Source organism: Dermochelys coriacea, chromosome 1, assembly GCF_009764565.3.
Source record: "Dermochelys coriacea isolate rDerCor1 chromosome 1, rDerCor1.pri.v4, whole genome shotgun sequence".
Lineage (NCBI taxonomy): Eukaryota > Metazoa > Chordata > Testudines > Dermochelyidae > Dermochelys > Dermochelys coriacea.
Window position 1 is genome coordinate 329,494,870 of NC_050068.2, and position 15,041 is coordinate 329,509,910.

The following is a 15,041-nucleotide window of genomic DNA, read 5'->3' on the forward strand; positions in this document are numbered from 1 at the left end:
TCTGTCCATTTCCGGAGCCGCTCTGTCACCCTGCCCTCTAAATTCTGCCAGTTCTCTGGCGGAGAGGGATGCGTGGCAGAAAGGTAAACGCCGAGATAGAGCAGCGGACCCATGCTCCACCGGATGGCCTGAAGCACGGGTGGGAGGGAGCTCTGCCAGTCCCCTACCACCAAGCCAGAGCTCTTGACCCAGTTGACCTGCGTGGAGGAGGCTGCCGAATAGATGGCCTGGCAAGCCTCCACCCGCACTAAGTCGCCCGGGTCCTGGACCACGAGCAGCACGTCATCAGCGTACGCCGACAGGACTAGCCGCAGCTCCGGCTCCCACAGCACCAAACCTGTCAACATCCTTCGAAGGAGACAGAGGAAGGGCTCTATCGCCAGAGCGTACAGCTGGCCCGAGAGGGGGCACCCCTGCCGTACTCCTCGCCCGAAGCTGACCGGTTCAGTCAGGGTCCAGTTGAGCCTGACCAGACACTCTGCGAAGGCGTACAGCGCCTGGAGAAAACCCACAAACTGGGGTCTGAAGCCAAACGCTTGCAGAATGCTCAGGAGATACCCGTGATCCACCCTGTCGAATGCCTTCTCCTGATCTAAGGACAGGAGGGCGAACGACAGACCATCCCTACACCTGAGTTCCAAAAGGTCCCGGACCAGATATAGGTTGTTGAAGATGCTGCGGCCTGGTCTGGTGTAGGTCTGGTCTGGGTGGACCATGTCCACCAGCATGGACCCTAGCCGCAGCGAGATGGCTTTTGCCACGACTTTGTAATCCGTGCTGAGGAGCGAGATGGGACGCCAATTTCGTAAATCGCAGAGGTCCCCCTTCTCTTTCATGCATGGCTCGCCTGCATGAAAGAGAGAGGACCCCGCTTTGCAAAGACTCGGCCCAGATGGTGACTAGGTCTGGACCGAGGACATCCCAGAACACGCGATAGAACTCCACGGTCAGCCCCTCCATGCCCAGAGATTTATTGGTGGGCATGCGAGAGAGGGCTTCCAAGAACTCAGCCAGAGTGAGAGGCAGCTCTAGCAGGTCTCGGTCGCCCATGCTGACCATCAGGAGTCCGTCCCAGAGCACTCTGCAAGCGTTAGGACCGGTCGGATCCAGGGAGAAAAGGCTTGCATAGAAGGCTCTCGCCCTCCTGCACATCTACACTGGATCCGTGAGGGGGGTGCCGTCTTCTGCCAGAAGGCAGGTGACATGTTTCTTGGCCCCCCTCTTTTTCTCCAGGGTGTAGAAGAAGCAGGAGCCGCGATCCATCTCCCGAAGGAGACGGATGCGGGATCGAACAAAGGCACCCCGGGCCCGATGGTCCTCGAGGGCCCGGAGCTCCTCCCACTTCTCCCGGCACGCTCCGCAGAGGGTGGATCCTCGGGGCAGGTGGCCAGATGCCTCTCCAGCTCTAAGACCTCCTGTTCCAACTGCTCTATCGCTGCATCCCTCCGTCGGCTGGCGCCCCAGGTGTAGTCACGGCAGAAGAGCCAGGCGCACACCTTCCCGAGGTCCCATCACTGCTGCGCCGAAGGAAAGGCACGCCGCTGCCCTCGCCAGGCCAGCCAGAACTCCCGGAAGGCTCGGCATCGGTGCCCCCCTTCTTGGTCTTCCGGGGGGCTTCTGCATCAGATGGAAGGAGTGGAGCTCGAGCCTTCCGCTTGCCCCGCTTCCCCTGGACTAGGGCCCAGCCCTCCATGGCATCGTCCAGGGGCTGGCTAGCAGGGGTCATGTCAGGGGGCAGAGGCGAGGGCTCAGGGACTTGAGGGGATAACGGTGGGGCAGCACAAGGGAGGGAAGATTCCCCTTGGGGCAGGCCCTCTCCCATGCCTGGCGGTGTCCCTGCCGCACCCTCCTCCACAGGCCCTGCCAGATTGCAAGCAGCGGGGGCAGGGCTCTCCCGCTCGTCTGGGCATAGTTGGGGAGGTGCCCCTTGGGCCTGAGCGGAAGCAATGGTGGACTGGGAAGGAGGAGGGGTGGTTTGGGTGCTGGGCAGCCAGGGGCGCTGGTGATGATGGGGCCAGTGCCCTGCCAGAGCTCGGGGGTCCCGGATGCCCCTCCTTGCTGGGCCAAGGGGCAGTCCCTCTGGATGTGCCCCATTGCCCAGCAGATGTAGCACCAGGCCTCCCCCGTGGAGTAGTGCACCCGGTAACGGGCCCCCTGGTAGGGGACTAGGAAGGACCCCTCGAGCGCCTCTCCGTCACGCGCCGCCAGCGGCAGTTGAAGCTGCACTTGCCGGCGGAATAAGAGGACGTGACGGAGGGCGGGATTTTTGCAGCCCAACTGGAGAGGGCTGATGACAGAGATGGGTTTCCCCAAGGTAGAGAGGGCGGGTAACAGGGCGGCATTGGGAAGAAAGGGAGGGACAGAGGTCAGGACCAGGCGGACGCCCAGGTCCTCTAGAGGCTCCAGGGGATGAATTCGCCCCCTACTGCCAGGCCCTTCTCCTGGGCGGCAGCCTCCGATGCTAAGAAGAAGACAACCTTGCCATACATTTTGGAGGCCGCCACAATGGCCGTGGGCCCTACCACCCTCGCCAACGCCCGCACATAGGTCTCCACGTGGGGCGAGGCGGGCACCAGGAGGCAACGGACGCTGTGCTTCCTGGTCATGGTGGGAAAGGGGCCCCGGCCGCTATAGATGGTAGTGGAGGCGGTGGGCAGGAGAGATGATGTAGCGGCAGGCGGGGGGGCTGCCGCCACCTGGGTGTACACCCTGGAGGCCAGGGGAGGGACACCCGCAGAGCTGGTGGAGGGAACAGTGGGGAGGGACGCCCCAGCTGGTGGTGGGGCCGGGGCATTGGGGGCAGCCCCTGCCATGGGGGGCCTGGTCTTTTTAGTGGGGCCCTTCCCCTTCTTCTTACCCTGGTCCTTCCCGCCGGCTAGCGGGGCTCCCCCAGAATCTGAGGCGGGGAAGGACATGGCAGCAGCAGAGGTCATCCCAGTGCCCGTTGCTGCTGGCGCCCCAGCGGGGGTGGTGGCAAATGGTTTGGCAGCGGCAGCGGAGGTAGAGACTTAGGGGGGTGACGGAGGGGCAGGCAGGAGAGGGGTAGCTGGGACTGCTGGAGGGGTTCCACCCATCTCATCCCCCGCCATCGTGAGCAGGGAGGGAAGGGGAGACAACAGAATAAGGAGGGGAAAGGGGAAGCAGGTTAACCACTCCTCCCCGCTAGGCTGCAGGCAGGGGAGGAGGGCGCCAAAAGGGGTGGGCTGGACGGGGGGGGCGATCAGGGGTTAGTCGCCGACATGGGGTGGAATTCTGGCTCCTCTTGCTGCACTGGGAGGGGGGATACAACAACATTGAGGGTGCAGTGAAGAGGATTGAAACTAAAACGGGGAGTGGCACAAGCGCATGGAGCAAGGGGCTAAGTGGGCTGGAGTTAGGGCAAGGAAACCAAGGGGCTAGCTTCAGAGGCTAGAGTGGGGCAAACAAACAAAGGCTACAGAAGGAAATGGGTGGGGCAGGCAAACTGAAGCTAGTAATGGGGGGCTGGAGCATAAGGGGGGTGCAAAAGCTGCAAAGGGGGCAGGTTGCAAGGGCAAAGCTGTGAGATAGGCTGTCCGGGGCGGGGGGGCATGTGCGCTCACGTGTGCTTGCACAAAGTCAATTTGGGGTGGTTACTGCTTCTGGGCCAAAGGGTGGAATCAGGGCATGGCAAGCCAAGCAAGCAGCTGAGTCCAGAGGCAAGAGCTGAGACAGATAGTATACAGCCAGTGGTGGAGGGGGCAGCGGTGGTGGGAGTAGTGGTGGGGGTTGGGGGGGGAACACACATGGATTGGGGGGCAGCTCCATACCACACCCCATGTCCCTACAAACACACTCAAGACCCCCACCACAAGAGCACAGTTTGAAAGTTACTCACTCTTAGGGCCCCCTCTACGGTGGTCTGCAAAGTCTGTAGGTGCTCCCCCACTGGTAAATGGTCCTCCTCGGGGCTTCAGCAAGCTCCACAGCAGCAGCTCCAGGAGGTGATCCAGGCAGGCAGAAAGGACCTCTCTCAGGAGGTGGTGGTGTCCACAGCAACGGCTGGGGCTGGGGTCCCTCACTCCCCCTTTCTGGGGAGTGGGCCAACAGGCCCCCCCAAGGGGCTACAGTTGGAGCAGTAGCAGCACCCGAGGGTGGAGGACCAGCAGCCAGCCAGCAACCATGTAGCAGAGAATGAGGGTGGTGTCTGGCCCAGCCAGGGGAGCAGCTAGAGCAACAAGGAGAGCCCAGGACTTAGCAGCAGCCCTCTTCCTCCTTCTCCCTCCAGGCCAGAGGAATGCAGGAGTGTAATAAAAGGGGAGATGTTGGTCAACAAGTTAAGCAGGTCCCTTTTCCCTGGTAAGAGAACAGGGAAAGTTCCAGAACAATCAGGAATCTTCTGGAGACAATTAGGACAGACAGGCTGATTAGAACACCTGCAGCCAATCAAGAAGCTGCTAGAATCAATTAAGGCAGGCTAATCAGGGCACCTGGGTTTTAAAAGGAGCTCATTTCAGTTTGTTGTGCCTGTGTAAGGAGCTGGGAGCAAGAGGCATTAGAAGCTGAGAATGAGAACTTGGACTGTTGGAGGACTGAGAAGTACAAGCATTATCAGACACTAGGAGGAAGGCTCTATGGTGAGGACAAAGAAGGTATTGGGAGGAGATCATGGGGAAGTAGCCCAGGGAGTTGTAGCTGTTGCACAGCAGTTCCAGGAGGTACTCTAGACAGCTGCATTCCACAGAGCCCTGGGCTGGAACCCGGAGTAGTGGGCAGGCCCGGGTTCCCCCCAAACCTCCCAACTCCTGGTCAGACACAAGAGGAGTTGACCTGGACTGTGGGTTCACAAAAAATGGCCAAACTGAGGGCTGCCGTGAAGCTCTAAGGCGAGCAAATCTACCAATAAGCACAAGACCCACCAAGGTAAAGGAGGAACATTGTCACAGTAAAAAGAAAAGGAGTACTTGTGGCACCTTAGAGACTAACAAATTTATTAGAGCATAAGCTTTCGTGAGCTACAGCTCACTTCATCGGATGCATTTGGTGGAAAAAACAGAAGAGAGATTTACACACACACACACACACACACACACACACACACACACACACAGAGAGAGAACATGAAACAATGGGTTTATCATACACACTGTAAGGAGAGTGATCACTTAAGATAAGCCATCACCAGCAGCAGGGGGGGGAAAGGAGGAAAACCTTCCATGGTAACAAGCAAGGTAGGCTAATTCCAGCAGTTAACAAGAATATCAGAGGAACAGTGGGGGGTGGGGTAGGAGGGAGAAATACCATGGGGAAATAGTTTTACTTTGTGTAATGACTCATCCATTCCCAGTCTCTATTCAAGCCTAAGTTAATTGTATCCAGTTTGCAAATTAATTCCAATTCAGCAGTCCAATTGTCACAGTAGGGACTCTGTGACCAGGTTTTTTTCCTCAAATTATCTTAACAGAATTACATATACTTTTCAGATTGTCATTATAGTTAAAACTCATTTAAAATCTCATGAGCAGGCTTCATTTGACTTAATTCCATTATAATTAAGCTAAATTATTAACAATTGTATCTAATTGTTCTGACTATAAACAAGGTGAGATCGATAGCTTAGGGCCCTCTTAAGTGAGGTCATTGTAACATCATAATTAATGCATTACCTTTCCTTCCCAGTTAATTCACACACTATAATTCTGTTTGAAATGAGCAGTGGGGTGTGTGTGTGAGGGAGCCTGTACACAGGTTTCAAGATTTCTCATTGGTAGACTACTTAGCCCCCACTGTCACTGCTCCTTAAAGATTCCATACCTGCATGCTGGCTCCTGGGATCAGGTTTGCCATGGCAAGACTTCTCCTGACCAAAGTAAAGACCTCTTCTGGAGCAGAAAGATCAATTGCAGCTGGCATGAATGTGGGATACAGACAGCCCCCTCATATTCTCTTCATCTCCTCTTATCTCTATTGCTTCTCCCATATCCTGGCTCACCACATCCCCATTGGCCTTCCAAGGCCCCTCCACATTCTTCTTCATTACACTGTATGACCTCCTCGCTGTTGTATTAATTTAGAGGGAATAAATAGGCCGAAAGTGTTAACATAACTCTGTCACTGTCCAGCCTTAAACATTGTTAACAAAGGTTCAGGGTTTGGTATGTAGATAATGCAGTCACTTAGTACCATGGCAAACACAACTAAAAGTCCTTTTAACCTTTTATTAAAGATTAAAAAAAAGGGAAAATGGATAAAGCATTTGAAATGTAAACCATTAAGAAAGGATTTCATTTTAACAATGCTTCTTGTTCCCTTTAGTTTTTAGAGGGACTCTCTAGTTTGACACTCTGCTAGATGTAAAGACAGTAATAACTGTTGCTTTGGGGAAAAGAAGAGTTAGTTGAGATGAGTTGGAGCTGTTGTTGTGCCTGCTGTTGAAGGCCATTCCCATTTCATCTGAGGAGGTAATTGCCACCTGTACCAGCTCCAGCAGAATCCCAATGTTATCTGGGTCCCTCTGTCTATCCTGGCTTGGATTAGGACAAAGAAGGTCTGGGGTAGGATGACCAGATAGCAAGTGTGGAGGGTGTGTGAACCCGAATAAACTATGGGCATAATAAAGAAGCAAACCTGTTAAGTATAGACAAGGTCTTAATAGACTTAATCAATTGAGACTGTGAAAGAGAAAGAGGTTAAAAGGTGACATGTTCACAGTATATTAGAACGTACAATACAAAAACATATCTGATAGAAGTCTCTTCATTCTAGTAGATGACAGGTATAGCTACGCTGCAACTGTGAGCAAGCCTCACAGACTGAGTAGCAGGGCTTGAGTTAGCATGCTAAAATAAGATAGCACTATGGAAATTGCTGCACCACCAGAAACTATGGCTAGCCACCTGAGCTGGTGTAACACTGACAGACCCTGGTCATCAGCAGGATTGAACCTGAGATCTCTGGAGCTGCTACTGCATGAGCTAAAAGCCACTTGGCCTTTAGCTAAGATTGTAGAGCAGACTCCTTAATCTCTAAGTGGTCTTGGTGCCACTAGAGGGAACAGAGCACCACACCCAGGAGGTTTGTGGGTTACACTGGGACCTACCAAACCCCCTGGAACTGAGTTCAGGTGGTTAGACCACACCTTTGCCAATGCAGTAACTTCCATGCTGCTATTTTTAGCACACTAACTTGAGCTCTGCTAGCACAAATCTGACTACCCAGATTGGGAGGCTTGTTCCCGCTGCAATGCAGACATACCCATGCGGTGTCATCACTGCAGAGCTGGATTTTTACCCATGTTTTGCCCCTAACCCTCCTACTCTCCACGCACAGAAGCCTCTGACCTGGGTTTGGTGGTGCTTTACATCCAGGCTAGTTGACCCAGCTGGAGGTACAGTTTAGACTAGAGCCCACATTCCACTTTAATTCAGGCAGTAATCCACCCAGTTTGCAATGTGGATACAGGCACAGACATAATGAAATCTAATGGCTGGAAACAAGCCATACAAATTCAAACTGCACATTTTTAATGGGTAATTAACCATTGGAACAATTTACCAAGAAATGTGGTAGTCTCGATCGCCTGACAATTTTAAATCAAGATTGGTTGTCTTTCTAAAGTATTTGCTGTTGTTCAACCCCAAGTTATTGAACTTGATGCAGGAATTACTGAGTGAAATTCTCTGGCCTATGTTATGCAGGAGGTCAGATTTGATTATCACAACAGTAATAGTTCCTTCTGATTTTAAAATCTATGAATTCCTGGATTACAGCTGCTCAGAAAATGGAATTTGAATCTTGGAAGGAATTTTTGCGTTTTGATTTTTTTTCCATTCCAAATTAGAACAAAAAGCCCAAACTTATGAAATTTCATGCAGCAGAAAAATTTAAAAAAAAAATTAAAAAAAATCAATGCAGGACCATTGAAATATTTTATTTTGATAATGTTGAATAAAGTAATTTATACATAAAAATTTGATAATGCTGAATAATTTTGAAACAATTAATATGAAAGTTTAAATTAAATGATAAAATCAAATAAAAAAAATGACCAATCATTTTGACTTTTTCCCATCAAAAATGTAATTGAAATTGACATATTCCCATAACATGTTTTGATTTTGATTAAACTGCATTTTTCAACAGAAAACTATTGTCAGGAATTTTTCAGCCAGCTCAACCCTAGACTCCTCACAATACCCAAATATTATCACTAAGCCCTGCCTACAATCTATGTTCCCTTTCATACAGAAAATAATAGTCAGTTAAGGGCCAGATTCACCAGTATGCTCTGGCTGCTTTGTGTTCCTCTGGTGATGCACCTGCAAGCTTTATTTAACTGGTCAGTATGCTCCAGCTGTTTTGCACAGCTCTCGCTTTCTGCAAAGTAGCCAGAGCATGATAGTGAGTGGCTGTGGCCCTAAAAGACAACAGATTGATATTTCATATCTGCAACTCATTAGAGAAGTCATGTTGGGTAGCATTTTTAATGTCTTTCTGGTTTTATCTTCATGCATGGTATTTTTAAATAAAAAAAAATCGAGACAAAAATATGTTCATTTGGAGTTAAGAATTTAAAATAAGGTCATATAGAGCAGAATTAAGGATGTTTTGGTGCTTCAGCTATTTATTTCTATACTTTAACGAGTCTGTTTCTTTGCATTTAACCCTGACTCTGAAGTTGTTGGGTTTATAATGCCTGCTTTGGGAATAATTACAAGAGCTGTAAATATTGCTATATTCTTAAATTACCCGTACATGTTCTCACTTTAATGCAGTTCCTGTCTTGGAATATTCATTACAGTGTTGTGGATTTAGGGTGACCAGATGTCCCAATTTTATAGGGACAGTCCTGATTTTTGGGTCTTTCTTATATAGGCTCCTATTACCCTCCACCCCGTCCCGATTTTTCACACTTGCTGTCTGGTCACCCTATGTGAACTGGCGAGCTCCGCTGGAAGAAAGAGACTCCATCGCTCAGACCTAGTCCAAGCCTCACTCGTGGGTACGGAGGGTTTTGCTTTGTGCGTTTCCATGAGACGCTTAAAGAATCTCCCTCATTCACCGGCTTCTTACCAGCCTGGGACGTAGCCCCGGGCGGACTACAGCTCCCAGCGTGCACCGCTCATCAGGCATTCCACCCTGGGACGTGTAGTCACTGCAGCGAGCCGCACCCCTCTTCACACTGAGCTTGTCTCTCTCCGCTGACTTCCCCTATGTTCTTCCCCCTGCTCGCTTTAGTGGTCCCTCCCAAAGTTCCATGCAGAGCCCTTCGGGAGGGTCCTATCCACGGGAAACTGGGGGGAGGAGAATAAAGGGAGGGACGGCGGGTGACTGATGTTCTGTGCGACCAATCACAGAGAAGCTATTGCACAACGGGTCAATGGTAGGAGCCGGGGGTGGGGTCGGGCTCTGAGTGCGGGATTAGAAAATGCTGAGGGGCTGGTTCCGCGCGTGCGCAGGAGGAGGGGGGTGGGGTTGGTATCGTCGTGTCCGTTCTCTGAGCGTGTCGCTGGCGGCGGCTGCCGCGACTGCTGTGGGGAGGGGCGAGCGGCCGGAGGCAGGATGGAGAAGGCGGCGCTGAGCCGGAGGGAAGTTGTGTGAGGGGAGGCTCCGGCATTGGGGGAGGCAGGCGGCCTGAGAGAGCCGAGGCGGCGGCGGGGATCGTGTGGGGGCGGCCGGGGCCGGGGCCGGGGCCGGGGCTCCGGCTCTGTAGGCAGGCAGGATGGAGCAAGAGGAGATCCTGAGGAAATTCATCCAGCGCGTCCAGGCCATGAAGGACACGGACCACAATGGGGACGACAACTTCGCTAGCGACTTCATGGTGAGCGGGGGGCGGGAGCGCTCAGCTCCCGTCTCTGCCTGGGGGCCGGGGAGAGGGTCCCGTGTGGGCTGGGCAGGAGAAGCGGGCGGAGAGGAGATGGGTGGGGTGTGTATGGGGGAGGTGTAGCATCCCCCTGCGTGAGCTGCCGTTGTAGCCCCTTCAGCCCGCGTCCTGAGCTCTCCTGTTGTGTAACCCGGAGCCGGGACGTTGCCCCAGCCCCGGTTTGGGGGAGCGGGCGCTGACCTGCAGCTTCTCGTGTAAGGGCTGCTCTTGCGATCCCCCGCCGGAACCTTTCTTTGGGAGGAGATAGGGGAGTGGATGCCCTCCAGTGCCTTCTCGCTCACCACATCAGTCTGCTGTTGCAGGCTGCAGCCTAGAACCTCCTCTCCTGAGCCCAGCCCCTTTCCTGAGGCGATAAGGAGGGTCCTGGCTACTTGGGTGCGGGTGCTGTCTTGTTCCTTTCCAGGATACGTCTTTGTGGCCTCTTCTGTCGGCGATGGTGGGGGTCATATAATGGCCACTTTGGGTAGCCTGGCATCTTCTGCCCTCAGTTATTTGTCGTTGTAACCCGCTTTTGATCCTTTCTGAGAAAATATGGTAGGTGTGTTCTTGGAGGCTAGCATCTTTCCCTCAACTCCCCCTCCCACTGCAACCCCAGGCTGTATCCCTCATAATCTCTTCCTTTGAGATCACTTCACCAGCAGCCTTCCTGTAGCCTGTGTGTGCATGTGCATGCTGGGGGAGAGGAGATATAATCTGGAGCCAGGTTTATTCACTGTTTTGTTTTGGTTTTTTTTTTATCTGTTTTTCCTTATTCTGACTCTTAAAATGCTTGAAATGATTTGATCAGCTGAGTAGTGATCTGAGCTGGGAACAATAGTCCTGATTAGGTGGATATGTCATTGTGACTTTAAATGTTGTTTAAACATTTAATATGAAATATAACTTAACCTGGTTTTGGGGTGGTGGCTTAGCAGACCACATGTACAATATGCGGCTGTAGGCTGTTGTATTACTCGGTGGTGTTTAGAATAAAAATGTATGCATAGTCTTTTTAGATATCATTTTGATAATAGTCTGGGAACAAAAAAATCTTGATGTAAATGTCACATCAGGAATTGTCTAAAATGCAGGGAGGAGGCTGTGGATATTGTGCAAGAATCAGGGGCGTTGGGAGCACTTCAGGTCTGAGGAATGGAAGAGGAAGTGGACTTCGGGAAGTAACTATTTCATACAGGGAGGGCAGGGCTGGGATGGGAAACAAGAATACCGTTTGGAAAAGATTTTACTGATCCTGGTCCACTGAACTAGCTGTACAAATAGGGTAGGAAGGAGGAAACCACATGTAAACCAAGATTGATTTAAGAGGTATAAATTCTTAGTTTGCTTTACTTTCCTTGCAAATTACATTAAGATGTAGCCTTAAATCTATTGGACTCCAATCCTTTTAATCTGTTTAAATTAATCTTGAAAATGAGTAATTAAAGGAACTCCTGTTTAACACACAGACTGACATGCAGTTACATTATGCTGCTAAGGCTGACCATTGTTTTAAGTAAAGGAAGTGTATGTATGTGTATATATATAAAAAAACAGAAATGGAAAAAATATGTAAACCGAATGTTTTAAACAGGATTGGATTTAGCCTTTTTACAGAGCAAATATGTGATATAAGAATTCCTGTATTTTATAGCTACAGATTTGCTATTTCACATTTGATCTGGCAGCCCAGAATTAAAGTTGCAGTATACTAAGGGATACCAACTTAAAATGCATATGTAGTAATGTTTTTTACTTACTATTACAAATAACATTTAGGTTATTAAGAAAGATTTGAAAACTTTTCTGTTGTGCATTTATTTGACAGCACTCTGTATAATTAATGTTGCTATTTTCAGCTATGTAGTTGGTGGTCTTCTGTTTTTATGGAACTTGCACATAGCCACAAGCATGGAAAACATTTATAAAAAAATGTTATTGTAAAACCAAAAACTTGCTCAGAACTGAAGCGCAGGTGTACTACCTGAAAGAACTCTCAGGCCTTCAGGAGAGTGTGGGAGAGACTAGATTCAAAGTTCCTGATGTCCTTTAACATTTTCTGTTTGTAACTCAACTGCACGTTTCTATTTGTGTTTCCCTAGGAGAGGGGAAAAAAACAAAAAAAAGTTGAATAATATGTTAAAGGAGAGTTGGGGAGCCAGAATATTGTAGTTAAAGTATTCTAGTACTATACTGAAGGACTTTTCTTTAATATTTATCTGCATTTCACAAGCAGATGTAGAAGGGTCTGACCACAAGAATGCAACTCTCTTTATAAGTAGTTTATCATTGTATGGCTACTGCATTTTTGCCACTCCTATTTTACATAGCCACATTAAAGCTTCTGTCTTTGAGATTTTGAGGGAATGGAGAAGGGTGAAGAGGAGATGGTGAGAGAAACTAACAGGAGAAATAGTCTCTCCTCATCTTTAAAACGGAAGGAGTGGTTTTTTGTTTGTTTTTTTTGGGGGTGAGGTGAGGTGCGGTGGGGGGAGGCAGTGCCTTCACAGTTAAGGACAGGAAGTACTGTTGCTGCTAAGCAGTGGCAAGTTGATGGAAAAAGAATTGCTGTTACTCATCACTCTGCTTCCAAGCCGAAGTGGAGTCTAAAAATAGAAGTAGAGTGGTGGATGAATGCAATTGAAAACAGTTTTCTTTTCATGTCTTAGTTCTTCCCATAGATGATGATTATAGTGGCCTACATTAGTTTATTCAATCAAGGTTAAAAAGACTCACTACTTTACTTTATAAATAGGTGTCAGGGATTTGTTGGGAGGAGAAGTTAAGGAAGATGATGTGGCAGTACGATCAATTTAACTAATAATCTACTAATCATCCTGGATGTATATGACGTTAAAAGGCAAAAATGTTAATAAATTTGACAGCCTAATAATGCTGCTGATGTAACTGAAAATCCATTGGAAGGGTGAAACTAGAATGTAGTATGACTAATGGAATAGATAGGTGCAATTTAAGATGACTGACCTTAGAATCATAGAAATGGAAGGGACCTGGAGAGGTCATCTTGTCCTGCCTTGAGTGCGGGAGACTGGACAAGTATTATCTAGACCATCCCTGACAGGTGTTTGTCCAACATGCTCTTAAAAATCCCCAATGATGGAGATTCCACAAGCTCCCTAGGCAATTTATTCCCGTGCTTAACCTCTCTGACAGTTAGGAAGTTTTTCCTAATGTCCAGCTCTTGCTGCAATTGAATCCAACTGCTTCTTGTCCTATCCTCAGAGGTGAAGAACAACAATTCTTCTCCCTCCTCCTTATAACAATTTCTTATGTACTTGAAAACTGTTATGTCCCCTTTCAGTTTTCTCTTCTCCAGACTAAACAAACCCAATTTTTTCAATTTTTCCTCATAGGTCATGTTTTCTAGAGCTTTAATAATTTCTGTTGCTCCTCTGGACTTTCTCCAATTTGTCCACATCTTTCCAGAAATGTGGCACCCAGAACTGGACGCAATACTCTAGTTGAGGCCTAATCAGCACGGAGTAGAGCGGAAGAATTACTTCTCCTGTCTCACTTACAATACTCCTGCTAATACATCCTATAATTATGTTTGCATTACACTGCTGACTCATATTTAGCTTGTGATGCACTATGACCCCCAGATCTCTTTCCGCAGTACTCCTTCCTAGGCAGTCATTTCCCATTTTGTATGTATGCAACTGATTGTTCCTTCCTAAGTGGAATATTTTGCATTTGTCTTTCTTGAATTTCATCCTATTTATTTCAGACCATTTCTCCAGTTTGTCCAGATCATTTTGAATTTTAGTCCTATCCTCCAAAGCACTTGCAACCCCTCCCATCTTGGTATTGTCCGCAAACTTTAAGTGTATTCTCTGTGCCATTATCTAAAGCATTGATGAAGATATTGAACAGAAGCTGACCCAGAACTGATCCCTGTTGGACTCCACTTGTTATACCCTTCCAGCATGACGCTGAACCTCTGATAAGTACTCTCTGGGAAAAAGAAAAGGAGTACTGGTGGCACCTTAGAGACTAACAAATTTATTAGAGCATAAGCTTTCGTGAGCTACAGCTCACTTCATCGGATGCATTTGGTGGAAAAAACAGATAGCCTCTGTTTTTTCCACCAAATGCATCCGATGAAGTGAGCTGTAGCTCACGAAAGCTTATGCTCTAATAAATTTGTTAGTCTCTAAGGTGCCACCAGTACTCCTTTTCTTTTTGCGAATACAGACTAACACGGCTGCTACTCTGAAACCTACTCTCTGGGAATGAGTTTCCAACCAGTTACACACCCACCTTATAGTAGCTCCATCTAGGTTGTATTTCCCTAGTTTTGTTTATGAGATGGTCATGCAAGACAGTATCAAAAGCCTTACTAAAGTCAAGATATACCATATCTACCGCTTCCCCCCCCATCCACAAGGCTTGTTACCCTGTCAAAGAAAGCTATCAGGTTGGTTTAGGGTAGTGATAGCCATAGAGCAAGTGTGAAAAATCAGGACGGGGGTGTGGGGTAATAGGAACCTGTGTAAGAGAGAACCCCAAATATCGGGACTGTCCCTATAAAATTGGGACATCTGGTCACCCCAGGTTGGTTTGATATGATTTGTTTTTGACAAATCTATGCTGACTGTTGTTTATCACCTTATTATCTTCTAGGTGTAGGAATACTTGCAAGGTATGATATAATCCCAGTGTGATTGGCTAATCTTTTACAAAGAGAACCAAATCCACTTGACAGAAGTAAATGAATTTGATTTTGATAATCGTGCTTCCAAGTACAAAAAGTGCCAGTACTTTATTAGCAGGTCGCTTGTGAAGTGTTTTGTATGTACAATCTAGCTGTAAGTGAACAGTGTTACTCAGCATTCTTTATTGAAAAGAGTAAGCTTGCTTGCTACTGTACAAACATAGAAAGCATGGCCTCATCCTTGGTTTCTACAAATTGTATGTGTGTACATATGTATGTGTGAGAGAGAGGTTGAAGGTCAAAGCTTTCTATGGCAGTGGTGTGAACAATATTTTGTGGGTTATAATTGAAAGACCTCAAGAAATAAGAATTTTGGTTGCTTGGTTTTTGTTCCTTTTTTTTGTTTTCCCCAGTTATGACAGCAGCTTAAACAGATTTTCCATAGATTCCTTATGTAGTGCACTTGGCAAAGAGTGCGTTTATTTAGCGTATCATTCATGCCATCAACTTAGATTGCTATAATTGTAGGATCATTCAGTTTGATTCAAA

General features: G+C 48.3%; 1 protein-coding gene across 8 annotated transcripts in view; it reads left to right on the plus strand.

The window, feature by feature from the left end:
- The first annotated feature begins 9,359 nt into the window (after positions 1 to 9,359).
- The window catches only part of PTPN12 (protein tyrosine phosphatase non-receptor type 12), a 158,390-nt gene continuing 152,708 nt past the window's right edge, over positions 9,360 to 15,041 (plus strand). For 7 of the 8 annotated variants that reach the window (XR_006275770.1, XR_006275771.1, XM_038400739.2 and 4 more), the window contains exon 1: positions 9,411 to 9,778. Coding sequence is in view for 6 of the 8 variants with exons in the window: in XM_038400739.2 (XP_038256667.1) it covers positions 9,680 to 9,778 (99 nt within the window). In the remaining 2 variants the exon portion in view is untranslated. Of the gene's footprint in view, positions 9,779 to 15,041 lie in introns of all 8 variants that reach the window. The other variant, XM_038400706.2, reaches the window with a different exon arrangement.